The following is a 16,770-nucleotide window of genomic DNA, read 5'->3' on the forward strand; positions in this document are numbered from 1 at the left end:
ATGGGGCCCAGGGATACCCTAACATTTAGAAACTGAGCAGAAGAGAAGCCCATTAAGGAGACTGCAAAGAAGTAACCAGTAAGATGGACGAAAACCAGGTAAGTACAGAGGCCCAGAAACCAAGGGATGACCGGATAAAGAAGATGTGGCACATATACACTATGGAATACTACTCAGCCATAAGAAATGATGACATCGGATCATTTACAGCAAAATGGTGGGATCTTGATAACATTATACGAAGTGAAATAAGTAAATCAGAAAAAAACAGGAACTGCATTATTCTATACGTAGGTGGGACATAAAAGTGAGACTAAGAGACATTGATAAAAGTGTGGTGGTTACGGGGGGAGGGGGAGGGGCACAAAGAAAACTAGATAGAAGGTGACAGAGGACAATCTGACTTTGGGTGATGGGTATTCAACAGAATTGAACGACAAGATAACCTGGACATGTTATCTTTGAATATATGTATCCTGATTTATCGATGTCGCCCCATTAAAAAAATAAAATTATTAAAAAAAAAAAGAATGGCTCGACTGACCTTGCTGAATAGTTAGTGCTAAGGGGGCATAAAAATAAGTACTAGTGGGTTTCAGTGACCTGAAAGTCAAGGATGACTTTTGCTGTGCCTACTTGAGCCTGACTGGAGTGGCTGGGAAGGACATGTGAACTGAAGAAGTAGAGATGGTTACTATAGAAAGTATTTCCAAAAGTTCGTGAAAAGAAGAGCAAGGGAATGGGGCCATGGCACAGGGGAAGACAAGCAAAGAGCAGGCGAGTGTATTTTCACAGGGGGGCTGATTAATCAAAGGCACACTATTCCTAGACCTGGCTGGATGGACACAAACTGATGAGAACTATCACGGGAGGTGGGAGAAACGAAAATGTAGGAATGAAGGTGGGAAGTAGCAGAAACCAAGCCTGTGAAGAGCAAGAGAGGGCGGCCTTGGCTCAGAGCTGTCTCTTTATACCCTATGTCCCATGAGCACAATGAGTTTTACTCTCGGCTTTTAAACATAAAACTTCCTCTGTTTTCCCATAAATTGACTAAAGTCATCTATGAGTAAACATCCAAAAGACTTACCAAAATTTTATCCTGCTTTGACCTCACAGATGCTCCAAACCACTGGTGGGACTTAAATTCCAATGGATCATCCTTGGCATAATCTCTATTGCCTAAAAAAAATAATGGGAGGGATAAGAAAGAAAATATATATTCTTAGTATAACAAGAGTTTATTTCAATCCAGCCAGGTATAAGAATAGCGTGACTCTGATAAGTCAAATACTACATTGGCAATTTATCTCATATATTTTTTTCAACTAATCAGAAAAATAAAATACAGGATGGCTTAGAAATGTCTTAAGGTTATTATATATTAAGCTCATCAATTATTTTAATACAGATGGGAAAAGGAATAGTAATTGAAGTTTTCCAGTTGCTAAATTTTAAGATAATTAACTATTATACAAATACTTATGACTACCTACTGTGTTCCCAGAAGTTCTTCCTGTGACAAAAATATTTACAAAGATAAAAGGCTATGAAACACCTCTGCAAAAGACCAGGAGTAAAAGACCAAAGTCAAGGCCGAGACGGTGCCAGTGGCATCGTAATATTGTAAGAGAATCCAGAAAATATGATGTGGCCAGGAGGAAAAAGAATTAGTTTGGAATTTGAAATGCAAACATTTCTCTCTACTTTTTTTAAAGATTTTATTTATTGATTTTAGAGAGAAGAGAGAGGGAGGGAGAGAGAGAGAGAGAGAGAGAGAGAGAGAGAAAGAAAGAGACAGAAGCGGGAGGGGGCGGGAAGCATCAACTTGTAGCACTTGCTTCTCATAGGTGCCTTGACCGGGAAGCCCTACCAGGGGTCCCCAAACTTTTTACACAAGGGGCCAGTTCACTGTCCTTCAGACCGTTGGAGGGCCTCCACATACAGTGCTCCTCTCACTGATCACCAATGAAAGAGGTGGCCCTTCTGGAAGTGTGGTGGGGGGGCCGGGTAAATGGCCTCAGGGGGCCACATGCGGCCCGCGGGCCGTAGTTTGGGGATGCCTGCTCCAGGTCAAAACTTTGTCCACCGTGCCAGCACAGGTCAGACAGCAAACATTTCTTTTCAGGATATCTTATTGAGAAAATTATCCCCAGAGTACCAGGCACTCATATAAAGCACTGTAATTTAATTTTTTTTAAAAAAATATAAAAATCCTTTCCAATGGCCTGACCAGGTAGGTGGTGGCGTAGTGGATAGAGTGTCAGACTGGAACACGAAGGACTCAGGTTCAAGACCCCGAGGTCGCCAGCTTGAGCGCGGGCTCACCTCATTTGAGCACAGCTTAGCCAGCTTGAGCCCAAGGTCGCTGGCTTGAGCAAGAGGTCACTCAGTCTGCTGTAGCCCCCCCGATAAAGGCATATGAGGAAGGAAATCATGAACAACTAAGGTGCTGCAATGAAGAACTGATGCTTCTCATGTCTCTCCCTTCCTGTCTGTCTGTCCCTATCACTCTCTCTGTCTCTCCCTGTATCAGTCACAAAAAAAAAAAAAAAATCCTTTCCAATGTAAAGCTCTTGATCTGGTCAAGGAAAAAATACAGAAACATACGCATAAAGTGTTTTGGTAAGAAGAGACAATTATTTTTAAACTCTAGTTTGTCTGGCTTAAGATCTCTATATAAGTATATTAAACATATACAGCAGATGAGTGTCAATTTTAAGAACGCAGACCAACATGTAAATATCACCAAGAAGTTTGGTTAAATCTGTTCTTTAAATCTCACCCATCTTCGGTAGTACAATGGTTATTCAACTTCATTTTGAAGACTTAACACTGACTGAATAGATATATACTAAATAACGAGCAATTTCAATAATGCCAGGTTATCTTATAGGTAAGCTGAAGGGTACAACCTTGTTCATTGTAACATTGTTTTAACATTTTCATTGTTTCGGAAATTTTTTAATGTGTCAAATTCCAAAGGCCTCTCTCTATCTCTAGTCCAAATATCTTTGTTCTTTGTCAGCAGTCAAAAAGGCAGCGTTTTATAAGTAGATGGAAGGAAGAGGATAAATGGGAGTAGCTAATAGATGCTCTTAACCAGGAAAACCAAGATTTCCCAACAGTGATTGGCTTGCCTGGGAAACCTACCTTTATCATGCTGTTCCCACTGTAAATAAGATACATCAGTGACCCACGGATCACCGAACAGGCCACAGAATCCCAACATTTCCCATCCTCCCATAGTTAAGTTAATGTCACTTAACTAGTTCGTGCCAATAATCTAAGAGAAGTGGCAGTTCAAGTTTGCTTCCAGTTCAAAACAGTTAAGTGTGTATATGAGTTAACCATCAAAATGAAAATCAAAATCACAATAAGATAGCATCTCACACCAATTAGGGTGGCTATTGTCAAATTTTGTATGTGGGGTGTGTGTGTGTTTGCCAGGATGTAGAGAAAGGTACACTGTTGGTGGGAATGTACTTGGTATAGCCATTATGGAAAAGAATATATAGGTTACTTAAGAAATTAAACATAGGTCCTGACTGGTTGGTTTAGTGAATAGAGCATCGGCCTAGCATGTGGACATCCAGGGTTCAATCGCCAGTCAAGGCACACATGAGAAGTGATTATCTGCTTCTTTTCTTCCTCTCCCCTTTCTCTCTCTATTCCCTCTTGCAACCAGTGACTTGATTGGTCCAAGCATTGGCCTCAAGCACTGAGGATAGCTCAGTTGATTCAAACACTGGCCCCAGATGAGGGTTGCTGAGTGGATCCTGGTCGGGGCATATGTGGGAGTCTGACTCACTACCACCCCTCCTCTCAAAAAAATAAAAAGAAAGATAGAACTATTATATGATCCAGCAATCCCACTTCTAGATATACAAAAAAAAAAGGAATAAAATCACAGTCTTGAAAGGGTATTTGTATTTTCATTATTCAAAACAGCCAAGACATGGAGCCAACCTAAAAATCTACTGATGGATGAATTAAAAAAAAAAAAGAGTATGAAGATCCAAGAATGTGTCACAGTAGGTAGAAGGTACACAACACCTCCCAGGACCAAACTGGAATTGCAACTAAAATATAGAACAATCAACCTGAATAACCAACTGAAGACTTGCTGAACAGAAGGATTTATAGAAGAAGCCACACTGAGTCTGGAAGGAAGGGCAGAGACGCGAAAAGGGCTAGTCCCACTTTCATGGGCAGCAGCTGAGATTCCAGAGGGATAGCTCAGCTGCAAAGGCTCCCCCCGCCTTGGTGAGCATTGTGGGTCATTCCCATGAACATCAAGGCCCAGCAGAGGCAGCCAAAAACTGTGGATAATTTCCAAGCTCCAAACAGGTTGCCAAGGACAAGTCACAGGCAGCATCTGACACTGACCTGTATCAGAGTCCTTCCCAAGAATCCCAAGAAGCCCCAGAACACATCAAGTGACCAGCTTCAGACATCACAGTAGGATCCAATTAGCTTTAGAAGCAGCATATGTACATGAAAACAAACCCATTCCTGTATGGTCAATTAATATTTGAAATAGACAAGAACACACAGTGGGGTAACTCCATTCAATAAATGGTGTTGGGAAAACTGGACAGATACATGCAAAAACAATAAAGCTAGAACACCTTCTTATATCATACACAGAATAAACTCAAAATGGATTAAAGACTTAAACGTCAGATGCAGTGGCGCAATAGGTAGAGCATCGACCTGAGACACTGAGGACCCAGGTTTTAAACCCCAAGGTTGCAAGCTTGAGCGTAGGCTCATCCAGCTTCAGCAAAGGCTCACCAGCTGGAGTGCGAGATCACCAGCTTGAGCATGAGATCATAGACATGAATGACCCCATGGTCCCTGGCTTGAGCCCAATGGTCGCTGGCTTGAAGCATAAGGTCACTGGCCTGAGCACGGGTCACTGACTCAGCTGGAGCCCCCAAGTCAAGGCACATACGAGAAAGTAATCAATAAACAATTAAAGTGCCGCACTACAAGTTGATGGTTCTTATCTCCCTTCCTGTCTCTCTTTCTCTCTAAAGAAAAAAAAAATCCTAGAATAAAATATAGGCAGTAAAATCTCAGACACTTCTAGTAGCAATATTCTTTCTGATATATCAACACAGGCAAGAAAAAAAAGGAAACATTTAAAAAATGGCACTCCATCAAAATAAAAAGTTTTTGTGCAGCAAAGGAAACATCATAATGAAAATGACCCTGATTTATCAATGGCACCCTATTAAAATTAATAATAAAAAAATAAAAAATAAAGATTTCTGTAAAAAAAAAAAAGAAAATACAACCTACTGAATAGAACATATTCACCAATGATATACTTGATAAAGGGTTAATATCCAAAATGTATAAAGAATTTATACATCTCAACATCAACAATCCAATTTAAAAAATTGGCAAAGCACCTGAATAAACATTTCTCCAAAGAGGACATATAGATGGTCAACAGACATGAAAAGATGCTCAACGTCACTAAAACATCAGAGAAATGCAAATTTAAAAACCACAATGAGCTATCACCTCATACCCATCAGAATGGCAATCATCAATAAATCAATAAATAAGTGTTGGTGAGGTTGTGAGAAAAGGAAACCATTATGCACTGTTTTGGGGAATGCAGTTTGGGGCAGCATTCCCAGTATGGAGCGGAAACGGGTATGGAGTTTCCTCAATACATTAAAAATGAAACTGAGTATTTACCCAGTGAACCCACTTCTAGGAATATATGCAAAGAAACCTAAACAGTAATTCAAAACAATATATGCACCCCTATGTTCACAGCAGCATTATTTAGAATAGTCAAGATCTGGAAGCAGCCCAAGTGCCCATCAGTAGAAGAACTGATAAAAAAGCTTTGGTACATCTACACAATGAAACACTACACAGCTGTAAAACAGAAGGCAATGTTACTTGTTGGGACAGCACAAATGGACCTGGAGATTGTTATGCTACATGAAAAAAATCCAGTCAGAGAAAGACAAATACGATATGATTCCACTTATATGTATAATCTAATGGACAAAATAAACTAACAAAACAGAAACAGACTCACATATACAGAGAACTGTGAGAAGGGAGGGAGGTGGGGGGCTAGGTGAAAACGGTGAAGGAATTGAGCAAAAAAAAAAACCCTCATAGATAGACAACAGTATGATGATGAACAGAGAAAAATGGGGGTGCAAGGAGATAGAAGAGGGCGAAGGGGGATCAATGGTGATGGAAGGAGATTTGACCTTGGGTGGTGAATACAGAATACAATATACAGATGATGTGTTATAGAATTGTATACCTGCAATTTATAATTTTATTAACCAATGTCACCCCAATAAATGCAGTAAAAAATCTTAAATGACTTTGAGGTATATACATACAGTGGAATATTACTCAGCCACAGAAAAGGAAATGCTGTCAGCTGAGACAACACGGATGGATCTGGAGGACATTACGCTAAGTGAAATACACCAGGTATAGGGTGCCACCATCCATGGTCAAGTAGCACATGATTTTCATCACTACCATGTTCTATTTTCTATATTAAAAAGGATAGAAATTAGCCCTGGCTGGTTGGCTCAGTGGTAGAGCATCGGCCTGGTGTGTAGAAGTCCTGGGTTCAATTCCTGGCCAGGGCACACAGGAGAAGCGCCCATTTGCTTCTCCACCCCTCCCCCTCTCCTTCCTCTCTGTCTCTCTCTTCCCCTCCCGCAGCCGAGGCTCCATTGGAGCAGGGATGGCCCGGGCGCTGGGGATGGCTCCTTGGCCTCTGCCCCAGGCGCTAGAGTGGCTCTGGTCTCGGCAGAGCGACGCCTCAGAGGAGCAGAGCATCGCCCCCTGGTGGGCAGAGCATCGCCCCCTGGTGGGTGTGCCGGGTGGATCCTGGTCAGGCGCATGCGGGAGTCTGTCTGTCTGTCTCTCCCGGTTTCTAGCTTCAGAAAAATACAAAAAAAAAAAAAAAAAAAAGGATAGAAAATATCCTTAGCCATAATATTCATGGATATCTGCCTTTGTGGACACCGGGTTATAACTTAAGCTAGAAAATGTGACCAAAAAAAATTTAAGTACAAATTTTACACAATCTTTTTGGCCTTACTTTGATCATCAAGTATTGTGCAGCACAAAAATCTATAGTTTTTTCCACATGGCAAGCTACTTCCCAAAAGTATTTAATGACAATGAAAGAGCACCAAAGATGAAAAATACATCAGATAACATGTCTCTTTTCTGATTAAAAAAAAGTAACTTTGAAACACCTGGAGCTTTACTAAAACTTAGATATGCCTCAAAACAACAGGCATGTATTAAAGTATCACGTGATTAAATGTTTTCAATTACATTATAAATAAAAAGTCCAATGTATGTGAATATAATGCATTGGCATACATTGAAATCTAAACCTAGTCAACAGTCTTCAAAAAAAATAGGTTATCACCCGTTGCTTTGAATGCCTTCAGCTTCAACCAGGTCATAATCTCAAATCACCCTATTTTCACGAAGTTTGCTCAATAGGAAGTTCTTTTTTTGCCACTCAGAATTTGTTTTCCAGATATCAAGTCTTAAAACACTTGATTCAATATCAGGAAGAAATTTTACTTAGAGGAAGTGTGAATAGAGGTGGGTGGGGGAAAAAAGAAAAGTCTGGCCTCCACACAAGCTGACAAGAAGTTCATTCACGATCTGGCTGAAACTGGCAGCTAATCCCGGGCATATAAGTGAAGTAAATATTTTGAGTCACATCCCGGAAGTCACCATTTCAAGTGATGCAGGAACTCCACAGGCTGCCTGGACCATGCCACCAAATTCAGAAGGGAAATCGAATACAGACAACTGCAAAAATCCCAGGGCAGGAGAAAATGCTTCTTCAGGCCACAGTCAGGAAAGAACAAAGATTTCCACCTACAGTGCTGTAAAACACCTCGGAATATTTGCTCTGATCTTCCAAATAAACTAAAGACTATTTCACAAAATGGTAAAAATGAGAAGAAATGTCCCGTAGTATATAAATTAACATAAGACTCTATATTATCACTTTCAAAAATACAGGAGAATGTTGCTAGAGAAATTTGATGTTAATTAGCAAGTAAGTCACTAGAGACTTGAAAATGTAATGTTTATTTTTGCTGGCTTTTAGTTTTGTCTGTTGCACTTTATCAGCCTCCCATGACTGAAGACTTCAAGACAGAAGCCTCCTGAGCAGAGCAGAGCAGAGCAGACTGTCATAGATTTAGACTCTGCCCCAAGACTAGCAGACATCTCCTCTCATTTCATCGATGTTTTCCAAAAGACAATGTTTAACGTTCAACTTGCTGGAGAATTACAGGAGTGTATATTTTTAAGACAAAGTTACCTCATTACTCTAAAGCTAAATTTTTTTGTTTCTTCTTTTCATACGTAAAGAATCTACTTTAGAGCAAAAAGATTATGTCATCTTTTTTGAAAAGAACGTCAGGAAGAACGCCAAACCGTTAGAAAATATTTGAACGTTACCTGTGTTTGTAGTCATTTGGTCCCCACTCATTACTATATAACTCTATGAAAAATAATGAAATGATTTAGGTCCTCAGAGAGCTTATTTATTGCCCCTAAAAGTGGCAATTAAAACAGTGTAATGCATGCACAGCATGGTGACTATAGTTAATAATACTACATACAACATATTTGAAAGGTGATGATAAATAGTAAATCTTGCCTGACCAAGCGGTGGCGCAATGGATAGAGCGTCTGGCTGGGATGTGGAGGACCCAGGTTCGAGACCCAGAGGTCACCAGCTTGAGCACGGGCTCACCTGGTTTGAGCAAGGCTTACCAGCTTGAGCCCAACGTCGCTGGCTCGAGCAAGGGGTCACTCGGACTGCTATAAACCCCCTCCCCCCATTAGGGCACATATGAGAAAGCAATCAATGAACAACTAAGGTGCCGCAACAAAGAACTGATGCTTCTCATCTCTTTCCCTTCCTGTCTGTCTGTCCCTATCTGTCTGTCTTTGTCACAAACACACAAACACACAAAAAACCACAATAAAATACCACTTCATACTCACTAAAATCACTATAACAAAAAGAAAAAAGAAAAAAACAGACAAAGAGCCTGACCTGTGGTGGTGCAGTGGATAAAGCGTCGACCTGGAACACTGAGGTCGCTGGTTTGAAACTCCAGGCTTACCTGGTCAAGGCACATATGGGAGTTGATGCTTCCTGCTCCTCCCTCCCTCTCTCTCCCTCTTTCCCTTTCTCTCTCTCCTCTCTGAAAATTGAATAAAATCTTTAAAAAAAAAAAAAAAAAAGAAGACAGTGACATTGACACTCCTGACCCTGTGTAGGCTTAATGTGTGTTTGTCTCTTAGTTTGTAACAAAAAAAAATTAAAAAAAAAAACAAAACAAAAAAAAAACAGACAAAGAATAACGTGTTCCTAAGAATGTAGAGAAACTGGAACATTCAACTCATATATAGCTAGTAGTAATGAAAGATTTTGCAGTCACCTTTTTTTTTAGATTTTTATTTATTTATTTATTTATTTTAGACAGAGAGAACGTGAGAGAGAAGGGGGGAGGAGCAGGAAGCATCAACTCCCATATGTGTCTTGACCAGGCAAGCCCAGGGTTTTGAACTGGTGACCTCAGCATTCCAGGTCAGCACTTTACCCACGGCACCATCGCAGGTGAGGCAGTTGTGGTCACTTTTTAAAATAATTTGGTAGATTCTTAAAAAGTTAAACATAGAGTAAGTTACTACATGACCCAGCAATTCCACTCCTAGGTGTCCACACAAGAGTAATCAAAACATTATGTCCACACAAAGATTTGCACATGAATGTTCATAGCAGTATTATTCATAATAACCAAAAAGTGGAAACAACCCCAAAGTGGAAACAAACCAAACGTGCACTTACTGGTACTCGGATGAACACAGGTTCACAGAACTCTACTGAGCACAAAAAAAAAAGGGACAGAGCACTGATACTCTCACACCATGAGTGGACTGCCAAACACAAAAGACTGTCTACTGTGTTTTTCTATTACATGAATCGCCAAAAAAGAGAACTATATACATAGACATAGAGGGTAGATTTGTGATTGCTTAGGGTTGGCAAAAGCAAAGAGGAGTGGCTGACAACGAACCCAAGGTTTCTTTTTAGTGAATGGAAATCTTCTGTAATTAGATGTATGGTAAATTAAAATAAAGCTTTAAAAAAAAATGACAAACCAGTCAGGTAGCTGCAACACTGAACAGAAATGTATATATACAATAAAGACGTTCAAAATTAATGTAAAATAAAAAAATGCATCAGTAGGGTAATAGACCAAGAATAAGAACAGATAGTACAGAACAAAATGAACCAGAAAAAGCTAATGAGAAAAGACTTAACCTCACTAGAAATCAGATATGCAAATTAAAAGATAAATGTTTCACCTCACAGACTAGGAATACAGTCAAGTTTAATTTGAAAATAGGTTGTATCATTTTCCTACATGGCAAATATGTATCAAAAGTATGATAAAAAACACATCCCTTTGACATCTAAATTTCATTTTTAGAAACTGATTCTAAATAAGTAATTAAAATTCAAACAAATACTTAACATGTTCAAAGCATTTAGTTCTTAAGAAAAAAAAAAAAAAAAGCAAAATATCCAAAACAGTATGTGCTAGCTTGAATAGTTTATATAATTTTATGTATTTCTGCATACATACAGACACACACACAAGTATATACACAGGCCACAAGATAGATACATAAACGTTACATACACACAGATATTCTAAAGCCACTGGTTTCCTGAGTAGTGAAATTGGGAGATTTTTGCTTTCTCTTTGCCTCAGTGTTTTCTCATTTTTTCAATTAATGATTATGTATTATTTTTACAATGTCTGAAAAGCTGAGGGGACAGCAGTGTGGACGGATATCTGTTAATCTTCACATACAAATTAGAAGCTTCCAAATTCCCTCTTAATTAACTTTATGTTGATATTTCATCTCCCACACATAAAGGAGTTTTCGTTCCTAATATTCAAGAACAATTAAATTGAACAAGCTCCTCCTAGCAATGTTTATAAGCATTAGCCTTCCTGTTTCTCTATTCCATGTCTTAAGAGTCAAACCATTACAATATCCACTGCAAAAAAATTCATTAAAAAAATAAAAATTCTAGCCTGACCAGGCGGTCACGCAGTGGATAGAGCATCAGACTGGGATGCGGAAGACCCAGGTTCGAGACCCCGAGGTTGCCAGCTTGAGCACAGGCTCATCTGGTTTGAGCAAAAATTCACCAGCTTGGACCCAAGGTCACTGGCTCAAGCAAGGGGTTACTCAGTTCGCTGAAGGCCTATGGTCAAGGCACATATGAGAAAGGAATCAATGAACAACTAAGGTGTCGCAATGCCCAACAAAAAACTAATGATTGATGCTTCTCATCTCTCTCTGTTCCTGCCTGTCTGTCCCTATCTATCCCTCTCTCTGACTCTCTCTGTGTCTCTGTTAAAAAAAAAAAAAAAAAAAAATCTAGATATTACTGAAAAAAAAGGGAGGTAAATAATTTCAACTTAACAAAATAAAAAAGTTCCTTAATTAAGACACACTGCAGGCCCTGGCCGGTTTGCTCAGTGGTAGAGGTCGGCCTAGTGTGTGGAAGTCCCGGGTTCGATTCCCGGCCAGGGCACACAGGAGAGGTGCCCATCTGCTTCTCCACCCCTCCCCTTCTCCTTCTTCTCTGTCTCTCTCTTCCCCTCCCGCAGCCGAGGCTCCATTGGAGCAAAAGATGGCCCCGGCACTGGGGATGGCTCCTTGGCCTCTGCCCCAGGCGCTAGAGTGGCTCTGGTCGCAACAGAGCGATGCCCCCTGGTGGGCATGCCGGGTGGATCCCGGTCGGGCGCATGCGGGAGTCTGTCTGACTGCCTCCCCGTTTCCAGCTTCAGAAAAATACAAAAAAAAGAAAAAAAGAAAAAGAAACACTGCTAATCAGCAGTTAGATACAGGGTGGGGCAAAAGTAGGTTTACATTTGTGAGTACGTGAAAGTTTTTCCATAAGAACTGTAAACCTACTTTTATCCCACCTTGTATTTGTAGTAATAAAAGGATATTTGCTTTCTAAACTTCAAAGTGTCTTTAAATGTCTCTTGAAGCATAATTGTTGCCTAAGTGTTTGGAGTCACTGATTAAAAACAAATCATCTGTGAATATATGATAAAAAAAACATTCTAAAATCGTAATCTATGAACATGAGAAAGTGTTACTAATTATAGAACTGTCTAAAAACACTTTTTAAATAGATAAACTTTTTTCAAAAACAAACAAGAAGAGTCAGAAAAGTGGAGCCAGAAGAAAAGATGGAGCTCAGTTCACTGGGATCAGTACAGTATTCTTTATTGAGTTACCACTACTATGTGGGACAGAAAATCAAAGTCTCCCCCTCCTTCCACGAGCAAGTCTGAGGGTTCTGCTGGACGCAGCACAAAGAATACAGGCCCTTTGGAAACAGCCACTGCCTTATCAATGCGGGTTTGTTTCCTTGGAGTGATGTGAAGGAAACAGTGCTGAAAGCATCAAACGTTTTAAAACAAAATCTCTTTGCTTAAGATTTTTTTCAAAAAAGGGAAGTCAATGTTAAACTTTAAAAGAAAGGTATGGCCAGGTCAAAGTGGCAGGTAAGAGGCTTACTTTAAAGGGTAATATGGACTCAGTTTTGGCAAAACACTGAAGTGTTAAAGCACCAACTACTGCACGCACATTAGTCACCTAGTAATAAAGACATTTGATGGATTGATTTCCAGGTTGCCTACCAGCTTCCCAGTTGTATCATTCTGCACCAGGGGATGACGAATTTTATCTAGAGAAACTGTTTCATTAAAAAGAAAAAAACAGTTCTTTAGTTCAGTATTAACTGTGCATTAACAAGGAAAGGGAAGACCACTTTCCTCTGTTTTTAACTTTCTAATTTGCAGGACTGTCCCAACTGTAGAGATATCCAGACACAAGTCTGAACGACAATTCACCAAGACAAAGACCCATTTGAGAGGCTGTTTTTGTGTACCTGATTGTTTTCATTGCAATGAGTTGGAAATTATATAGCACAGAGGCTAGAGGCGAGCAGGTAAATGTTTTCTATCTTCTATTAAATACAAAAATGGTGTAATAACCAGAAAATACTCCACAGCATTTTTCTTGACCAGAGGACTGGCCTGGCCACGGTTTGCCCAGAGCTTACAGCCAAGCCTTTCTGGGAACTAGTGGCCAAGTGTTCCAGCGAGCCATTTTGGGTAGGCGGGAGAATCATCTGACTTCTGACCTTCTCTAAGACAGATATTATTGGTGCGGTGTCATCTACTCGCTGATTTGGAATATAAAAGCTTCTCCTCCTTTTAAGAGCCGTAACTAACAATCATGCTGGCAAACATGTATTTCTAAACAAAAAGACTTTGCCAAGTCAGGTGTGACATGTTTTTTCCCCTCAGTGCAGATCATCTATCTTTTTGAAAAGTCTTAGTATTGAGAAAACAGGGCAATAATCAGTTTGTTAGTAATATCTGCTTCCTAGAAAACAAAAGCATGTTGCAAGGACAGGGCTTTCCCACACCTTCATAGACATTATCTCATCTCAACCACATAGACAACCCTGAGTGGTGGACATTATGCTTATGGGATAAATGGGAAAAACTGAGGCTGGCAAACTTAAGTCACTTGCCCAAGGTCACCTTAAATAAGTGTCAGAGCCTGAATCTGAGCCTACATCTTCTAAGTCTAATTTGCATTCCTCATAATCACAGAGCCAAAGCAAAAAGAACAAGAGAGGGAACAAGGCCTGCTTACATAAGCATGGTGCTTGTCCTAAAGTAACCTGCAGTATAACCGGTATCAAACAACAAACTATAGAAAAGGGCACTGTGGTAAAAGAATAATACACCCCTCGTCCACTTGCTGGCCAAAGATGTCCACGTCCTAATCCCTAGAACCTTATATGTGAATAGCTGACCAAACATGGCAAAGGAACTAACTTTAGAGATGTCATTAAATTAAAGACCCAGAGGTAGAAGGTAGGATAGATGATGTATTATAGAATTATACACCTGAAACCTGTATATTTATTAATAAATGTCATCCCAATAAATTCAATAAAATTAAAAATGATAATAACGAAGGACCTGGAAATAGAAGGTTACTCTATTTATCTCAGTAGGCCCAAAATAATCACAACAGGGAAGTATAAGAGTTAGTGTCAGCCTGACCTGTGGTGGCGCAGTGAACAAAGCATCAACGTGGAAACACTGAGGTTGCCGGTTCAAAACCCTGGCTTGCCTGTGAAAGACTAGGCTAGTTACTGAAGGGAAAGACCCTGCACAAATATGAACAGTAGTTAACTTCAGAGCAGGGGTTACTTGGAGACAAGAGATCTTGGAGTGTGTTAACCACAACAGGAGACTGGCCTGGGGTCACTTGCATGCAGGTATGCAGGATTCTTCGAGGAATGCCTTCAGGAACCAGATGTCCTTTATGACTGATAAACTCTGAGACTCTGACTCTTCTTGTGACCTTGCTCATGAAGGAAACAGTAGACATGCAGGATTGGGGATGGTAGGGTTGGGAAAAAAGGCTTTTGTAGCTTTCTAGTTTTATCTGCTGAGCTGTGGCTTTTGGAACTCAATAAATACACAGTGGCGCAGTTTCTCGGGGCTGATTCTGCCTTATGAGTCTCAGCCCTCTGCTTGTACTACTTTCATCTGATGTGTCTTAGTCCTTGCGAGTACGAACTGTAAAGAAATCGTAACAAGTCACTGCTCTGTTTTAAGATAGAGGAAGGGGCCACAAGCCAAGGAATGTGAGGCCTCTAAAAGCTGAACAAGACATGAAACAGATTCTTCCCCACAGCCTCCAGAAGGAATGCAGCACTTCAGACATCTTGATTTTAGCCCAGTAAGACCCATTTTGGACATATGACCTAAAATACTAAAAAGGTAATAAATGTGTTTTGTTTTTAAGACAAGTTTATAGTCACTTAATACAATAGCCATAAGAAAATAATTCTTTTTTTTTTTGTATTTTTCTGAAGCTGAAAACGGGGAGAGACAGTCAGACAGACTCCCGCATGCGCCCGACCGGGATCCACCCGGCACGCCCACCAGGGGCAAACGCTCTGCCCACCAGGGGGCGATGCTCTGCCCCTCCGGGGCATCGCTCTGCGCGAACAGAGCCACTCTAGCGCCTGGGGCAGAGGCCAAGGAGCCATTCCCAGCGCCCGGGCCATCTTTGCTCCAATGGAGCCTTGGCTGTGGGAGGGGAAGAGAGAGACAGAGAGGAAGGGGGGGGGGGGAAGTGGAGAAACAAATGGGTGCTTCTCCTATGTGCCCTGGCCGGGAATCGAACCTCGGTCCTCCGCACACCAGGCCGACGCTCTACCGCTGAGCCAACCGGCCAGGGCCAAGAAAATAATTCTTGAAGGCATGAAGACAAAATTGAAATAACAGACCTCCCCAAGCCTGCTACATAAATATCATCATTATTATTTTGCATCCTGACATACACAGTTTGGAATATTTTTTTTCCCTAAAATACATAGATCATTAATCTAAAACTAAGTTATATGTCAATCTTTGCTTAAGGGGTACTTTCCCACATCCACATTCAGATCAACTAAGTGTGTTTTCTATATATCAATCATCTTAGTGTAAAACAAATAAATCTTATCCCAAAACGACCCCTTCATTTTCACCAATTCCACAATTCTACAAAGGTCATATGATTCTGTCAATGGAAGCACCAGTTTTCAGCTATTGTGCAAACTTTGGTGAAAACTACAAACTGGGGCCCTGGCCGAATAGCTAGGTTGGTTAGAGCAGTGGTCCCCAACCATTTTTGGGCCACTACCGGTTTAATGTCAGAAAATATTTTCACAGACTGGCCTTTAGGGTGGGATGGATAAATGTATTATGTGACCGAGACAAGTGTCAAGAGTGAGTCTTAGATGAATGTAACAGAGGGAATCTGGTCATTTTTTAAAAATAAAACATCGTTCAGACTTAAATATAAATAAAACGGAAATAATGTAGTTATTTATTCTTTCCCTGTGGACCAGTACTGGTCCGCGGCCTGGGGTTTGGGGACCACTGGGTTACAGCATTGTCCTTATATGCAAGGGTTGCTGGTTCGATATCCTGTCAGGGCACATATAGAAACAGATCAATGTTTCTGTTTGTCTATCTCTCTCTCCCTTCCTCTCTCTCTAAAATCAACAAATTAAAAAATGAATAAATAAACTACAAATTGGGTGGAGTCACCAGATAAAAGTTTAAAAATCCAAAAGGGGCCCTGGCCGGTTGGCTCAGTGGTAGAGCGTCAGCCTGGCGTGTAGGAGTCCTGGGTTCGATTCCCGGCCAGGGCACATAGGAGAAGCGCCTATTTGCTTCTCCACTCCCCCCCCCTCCTTCCTCTCTGTCTCTCTCTTCCCCTCCCGCAGCCAAGGCTCCATTGGAGCAAAGTTGGCCCCGGGCACAGAGGCCTCTGCCTCAGGCGCTAGAATGGCCCTGGTTGCAACAGAGCGACGCCCTAGATGGGCAGAGCATCCACCTGGTGGGCATGCCGGGTAGATCCCAGTCAGGCACATGCGGGAGTCTGTCTGACTGCCTCCACGTTTCCAACTTCAGAAAAATACATAAACAAACAAACAAACAAAAAAAAATCCATGAGGGCCACTACTCTATCAATGCAAATTGTAACATTTCAATCACTATACAAACATGTAAAATAGGGTTGTAGGCTTTCCTTTTTACATCCTAC

The 16,770-nt window shown here is 40.8% G+C and overlaps 1 protein-coding gene across 2 annotated transcripts in view; it reads right to left on the bottom strand.

Moving 5' to 3' along the window:
• Positions 1-16,770, bottom strand: part of ITGAV (integrin subunit alpha V) — a 104,572-nt gene that overhangs the window by 64,231 nt on the left and 23,571 nt on the right. For both annotated transcript variants that reach the window (XM_066233419.1, XM_066233418.1), the window contains exon 3: positions 1,088-1,179. In XM_066233419.1, the coding sequence (XP_066089516.1) occupies positions 1,088-1,179 (92 nt within the window). The remainder of the gene's footprint in view (positions 1-1,087; positions 1,180-16,770) is intronic.

Source organism: Saccopteryx bilineata, chromosome 5 (genome assembly GCF_036850765.1).
Source record: "Saccopteryx bilineata isolate mSacBil1 chromosome 5, mSacBil1_pri_phased_curated, whole genome shotgun sequence".
NCBI lineage: Eukaryota > Metazoa > Chordata > Mammalia > Chiroptera > Emballonuridae > Saccopteryx > Saccopteryx bilineata.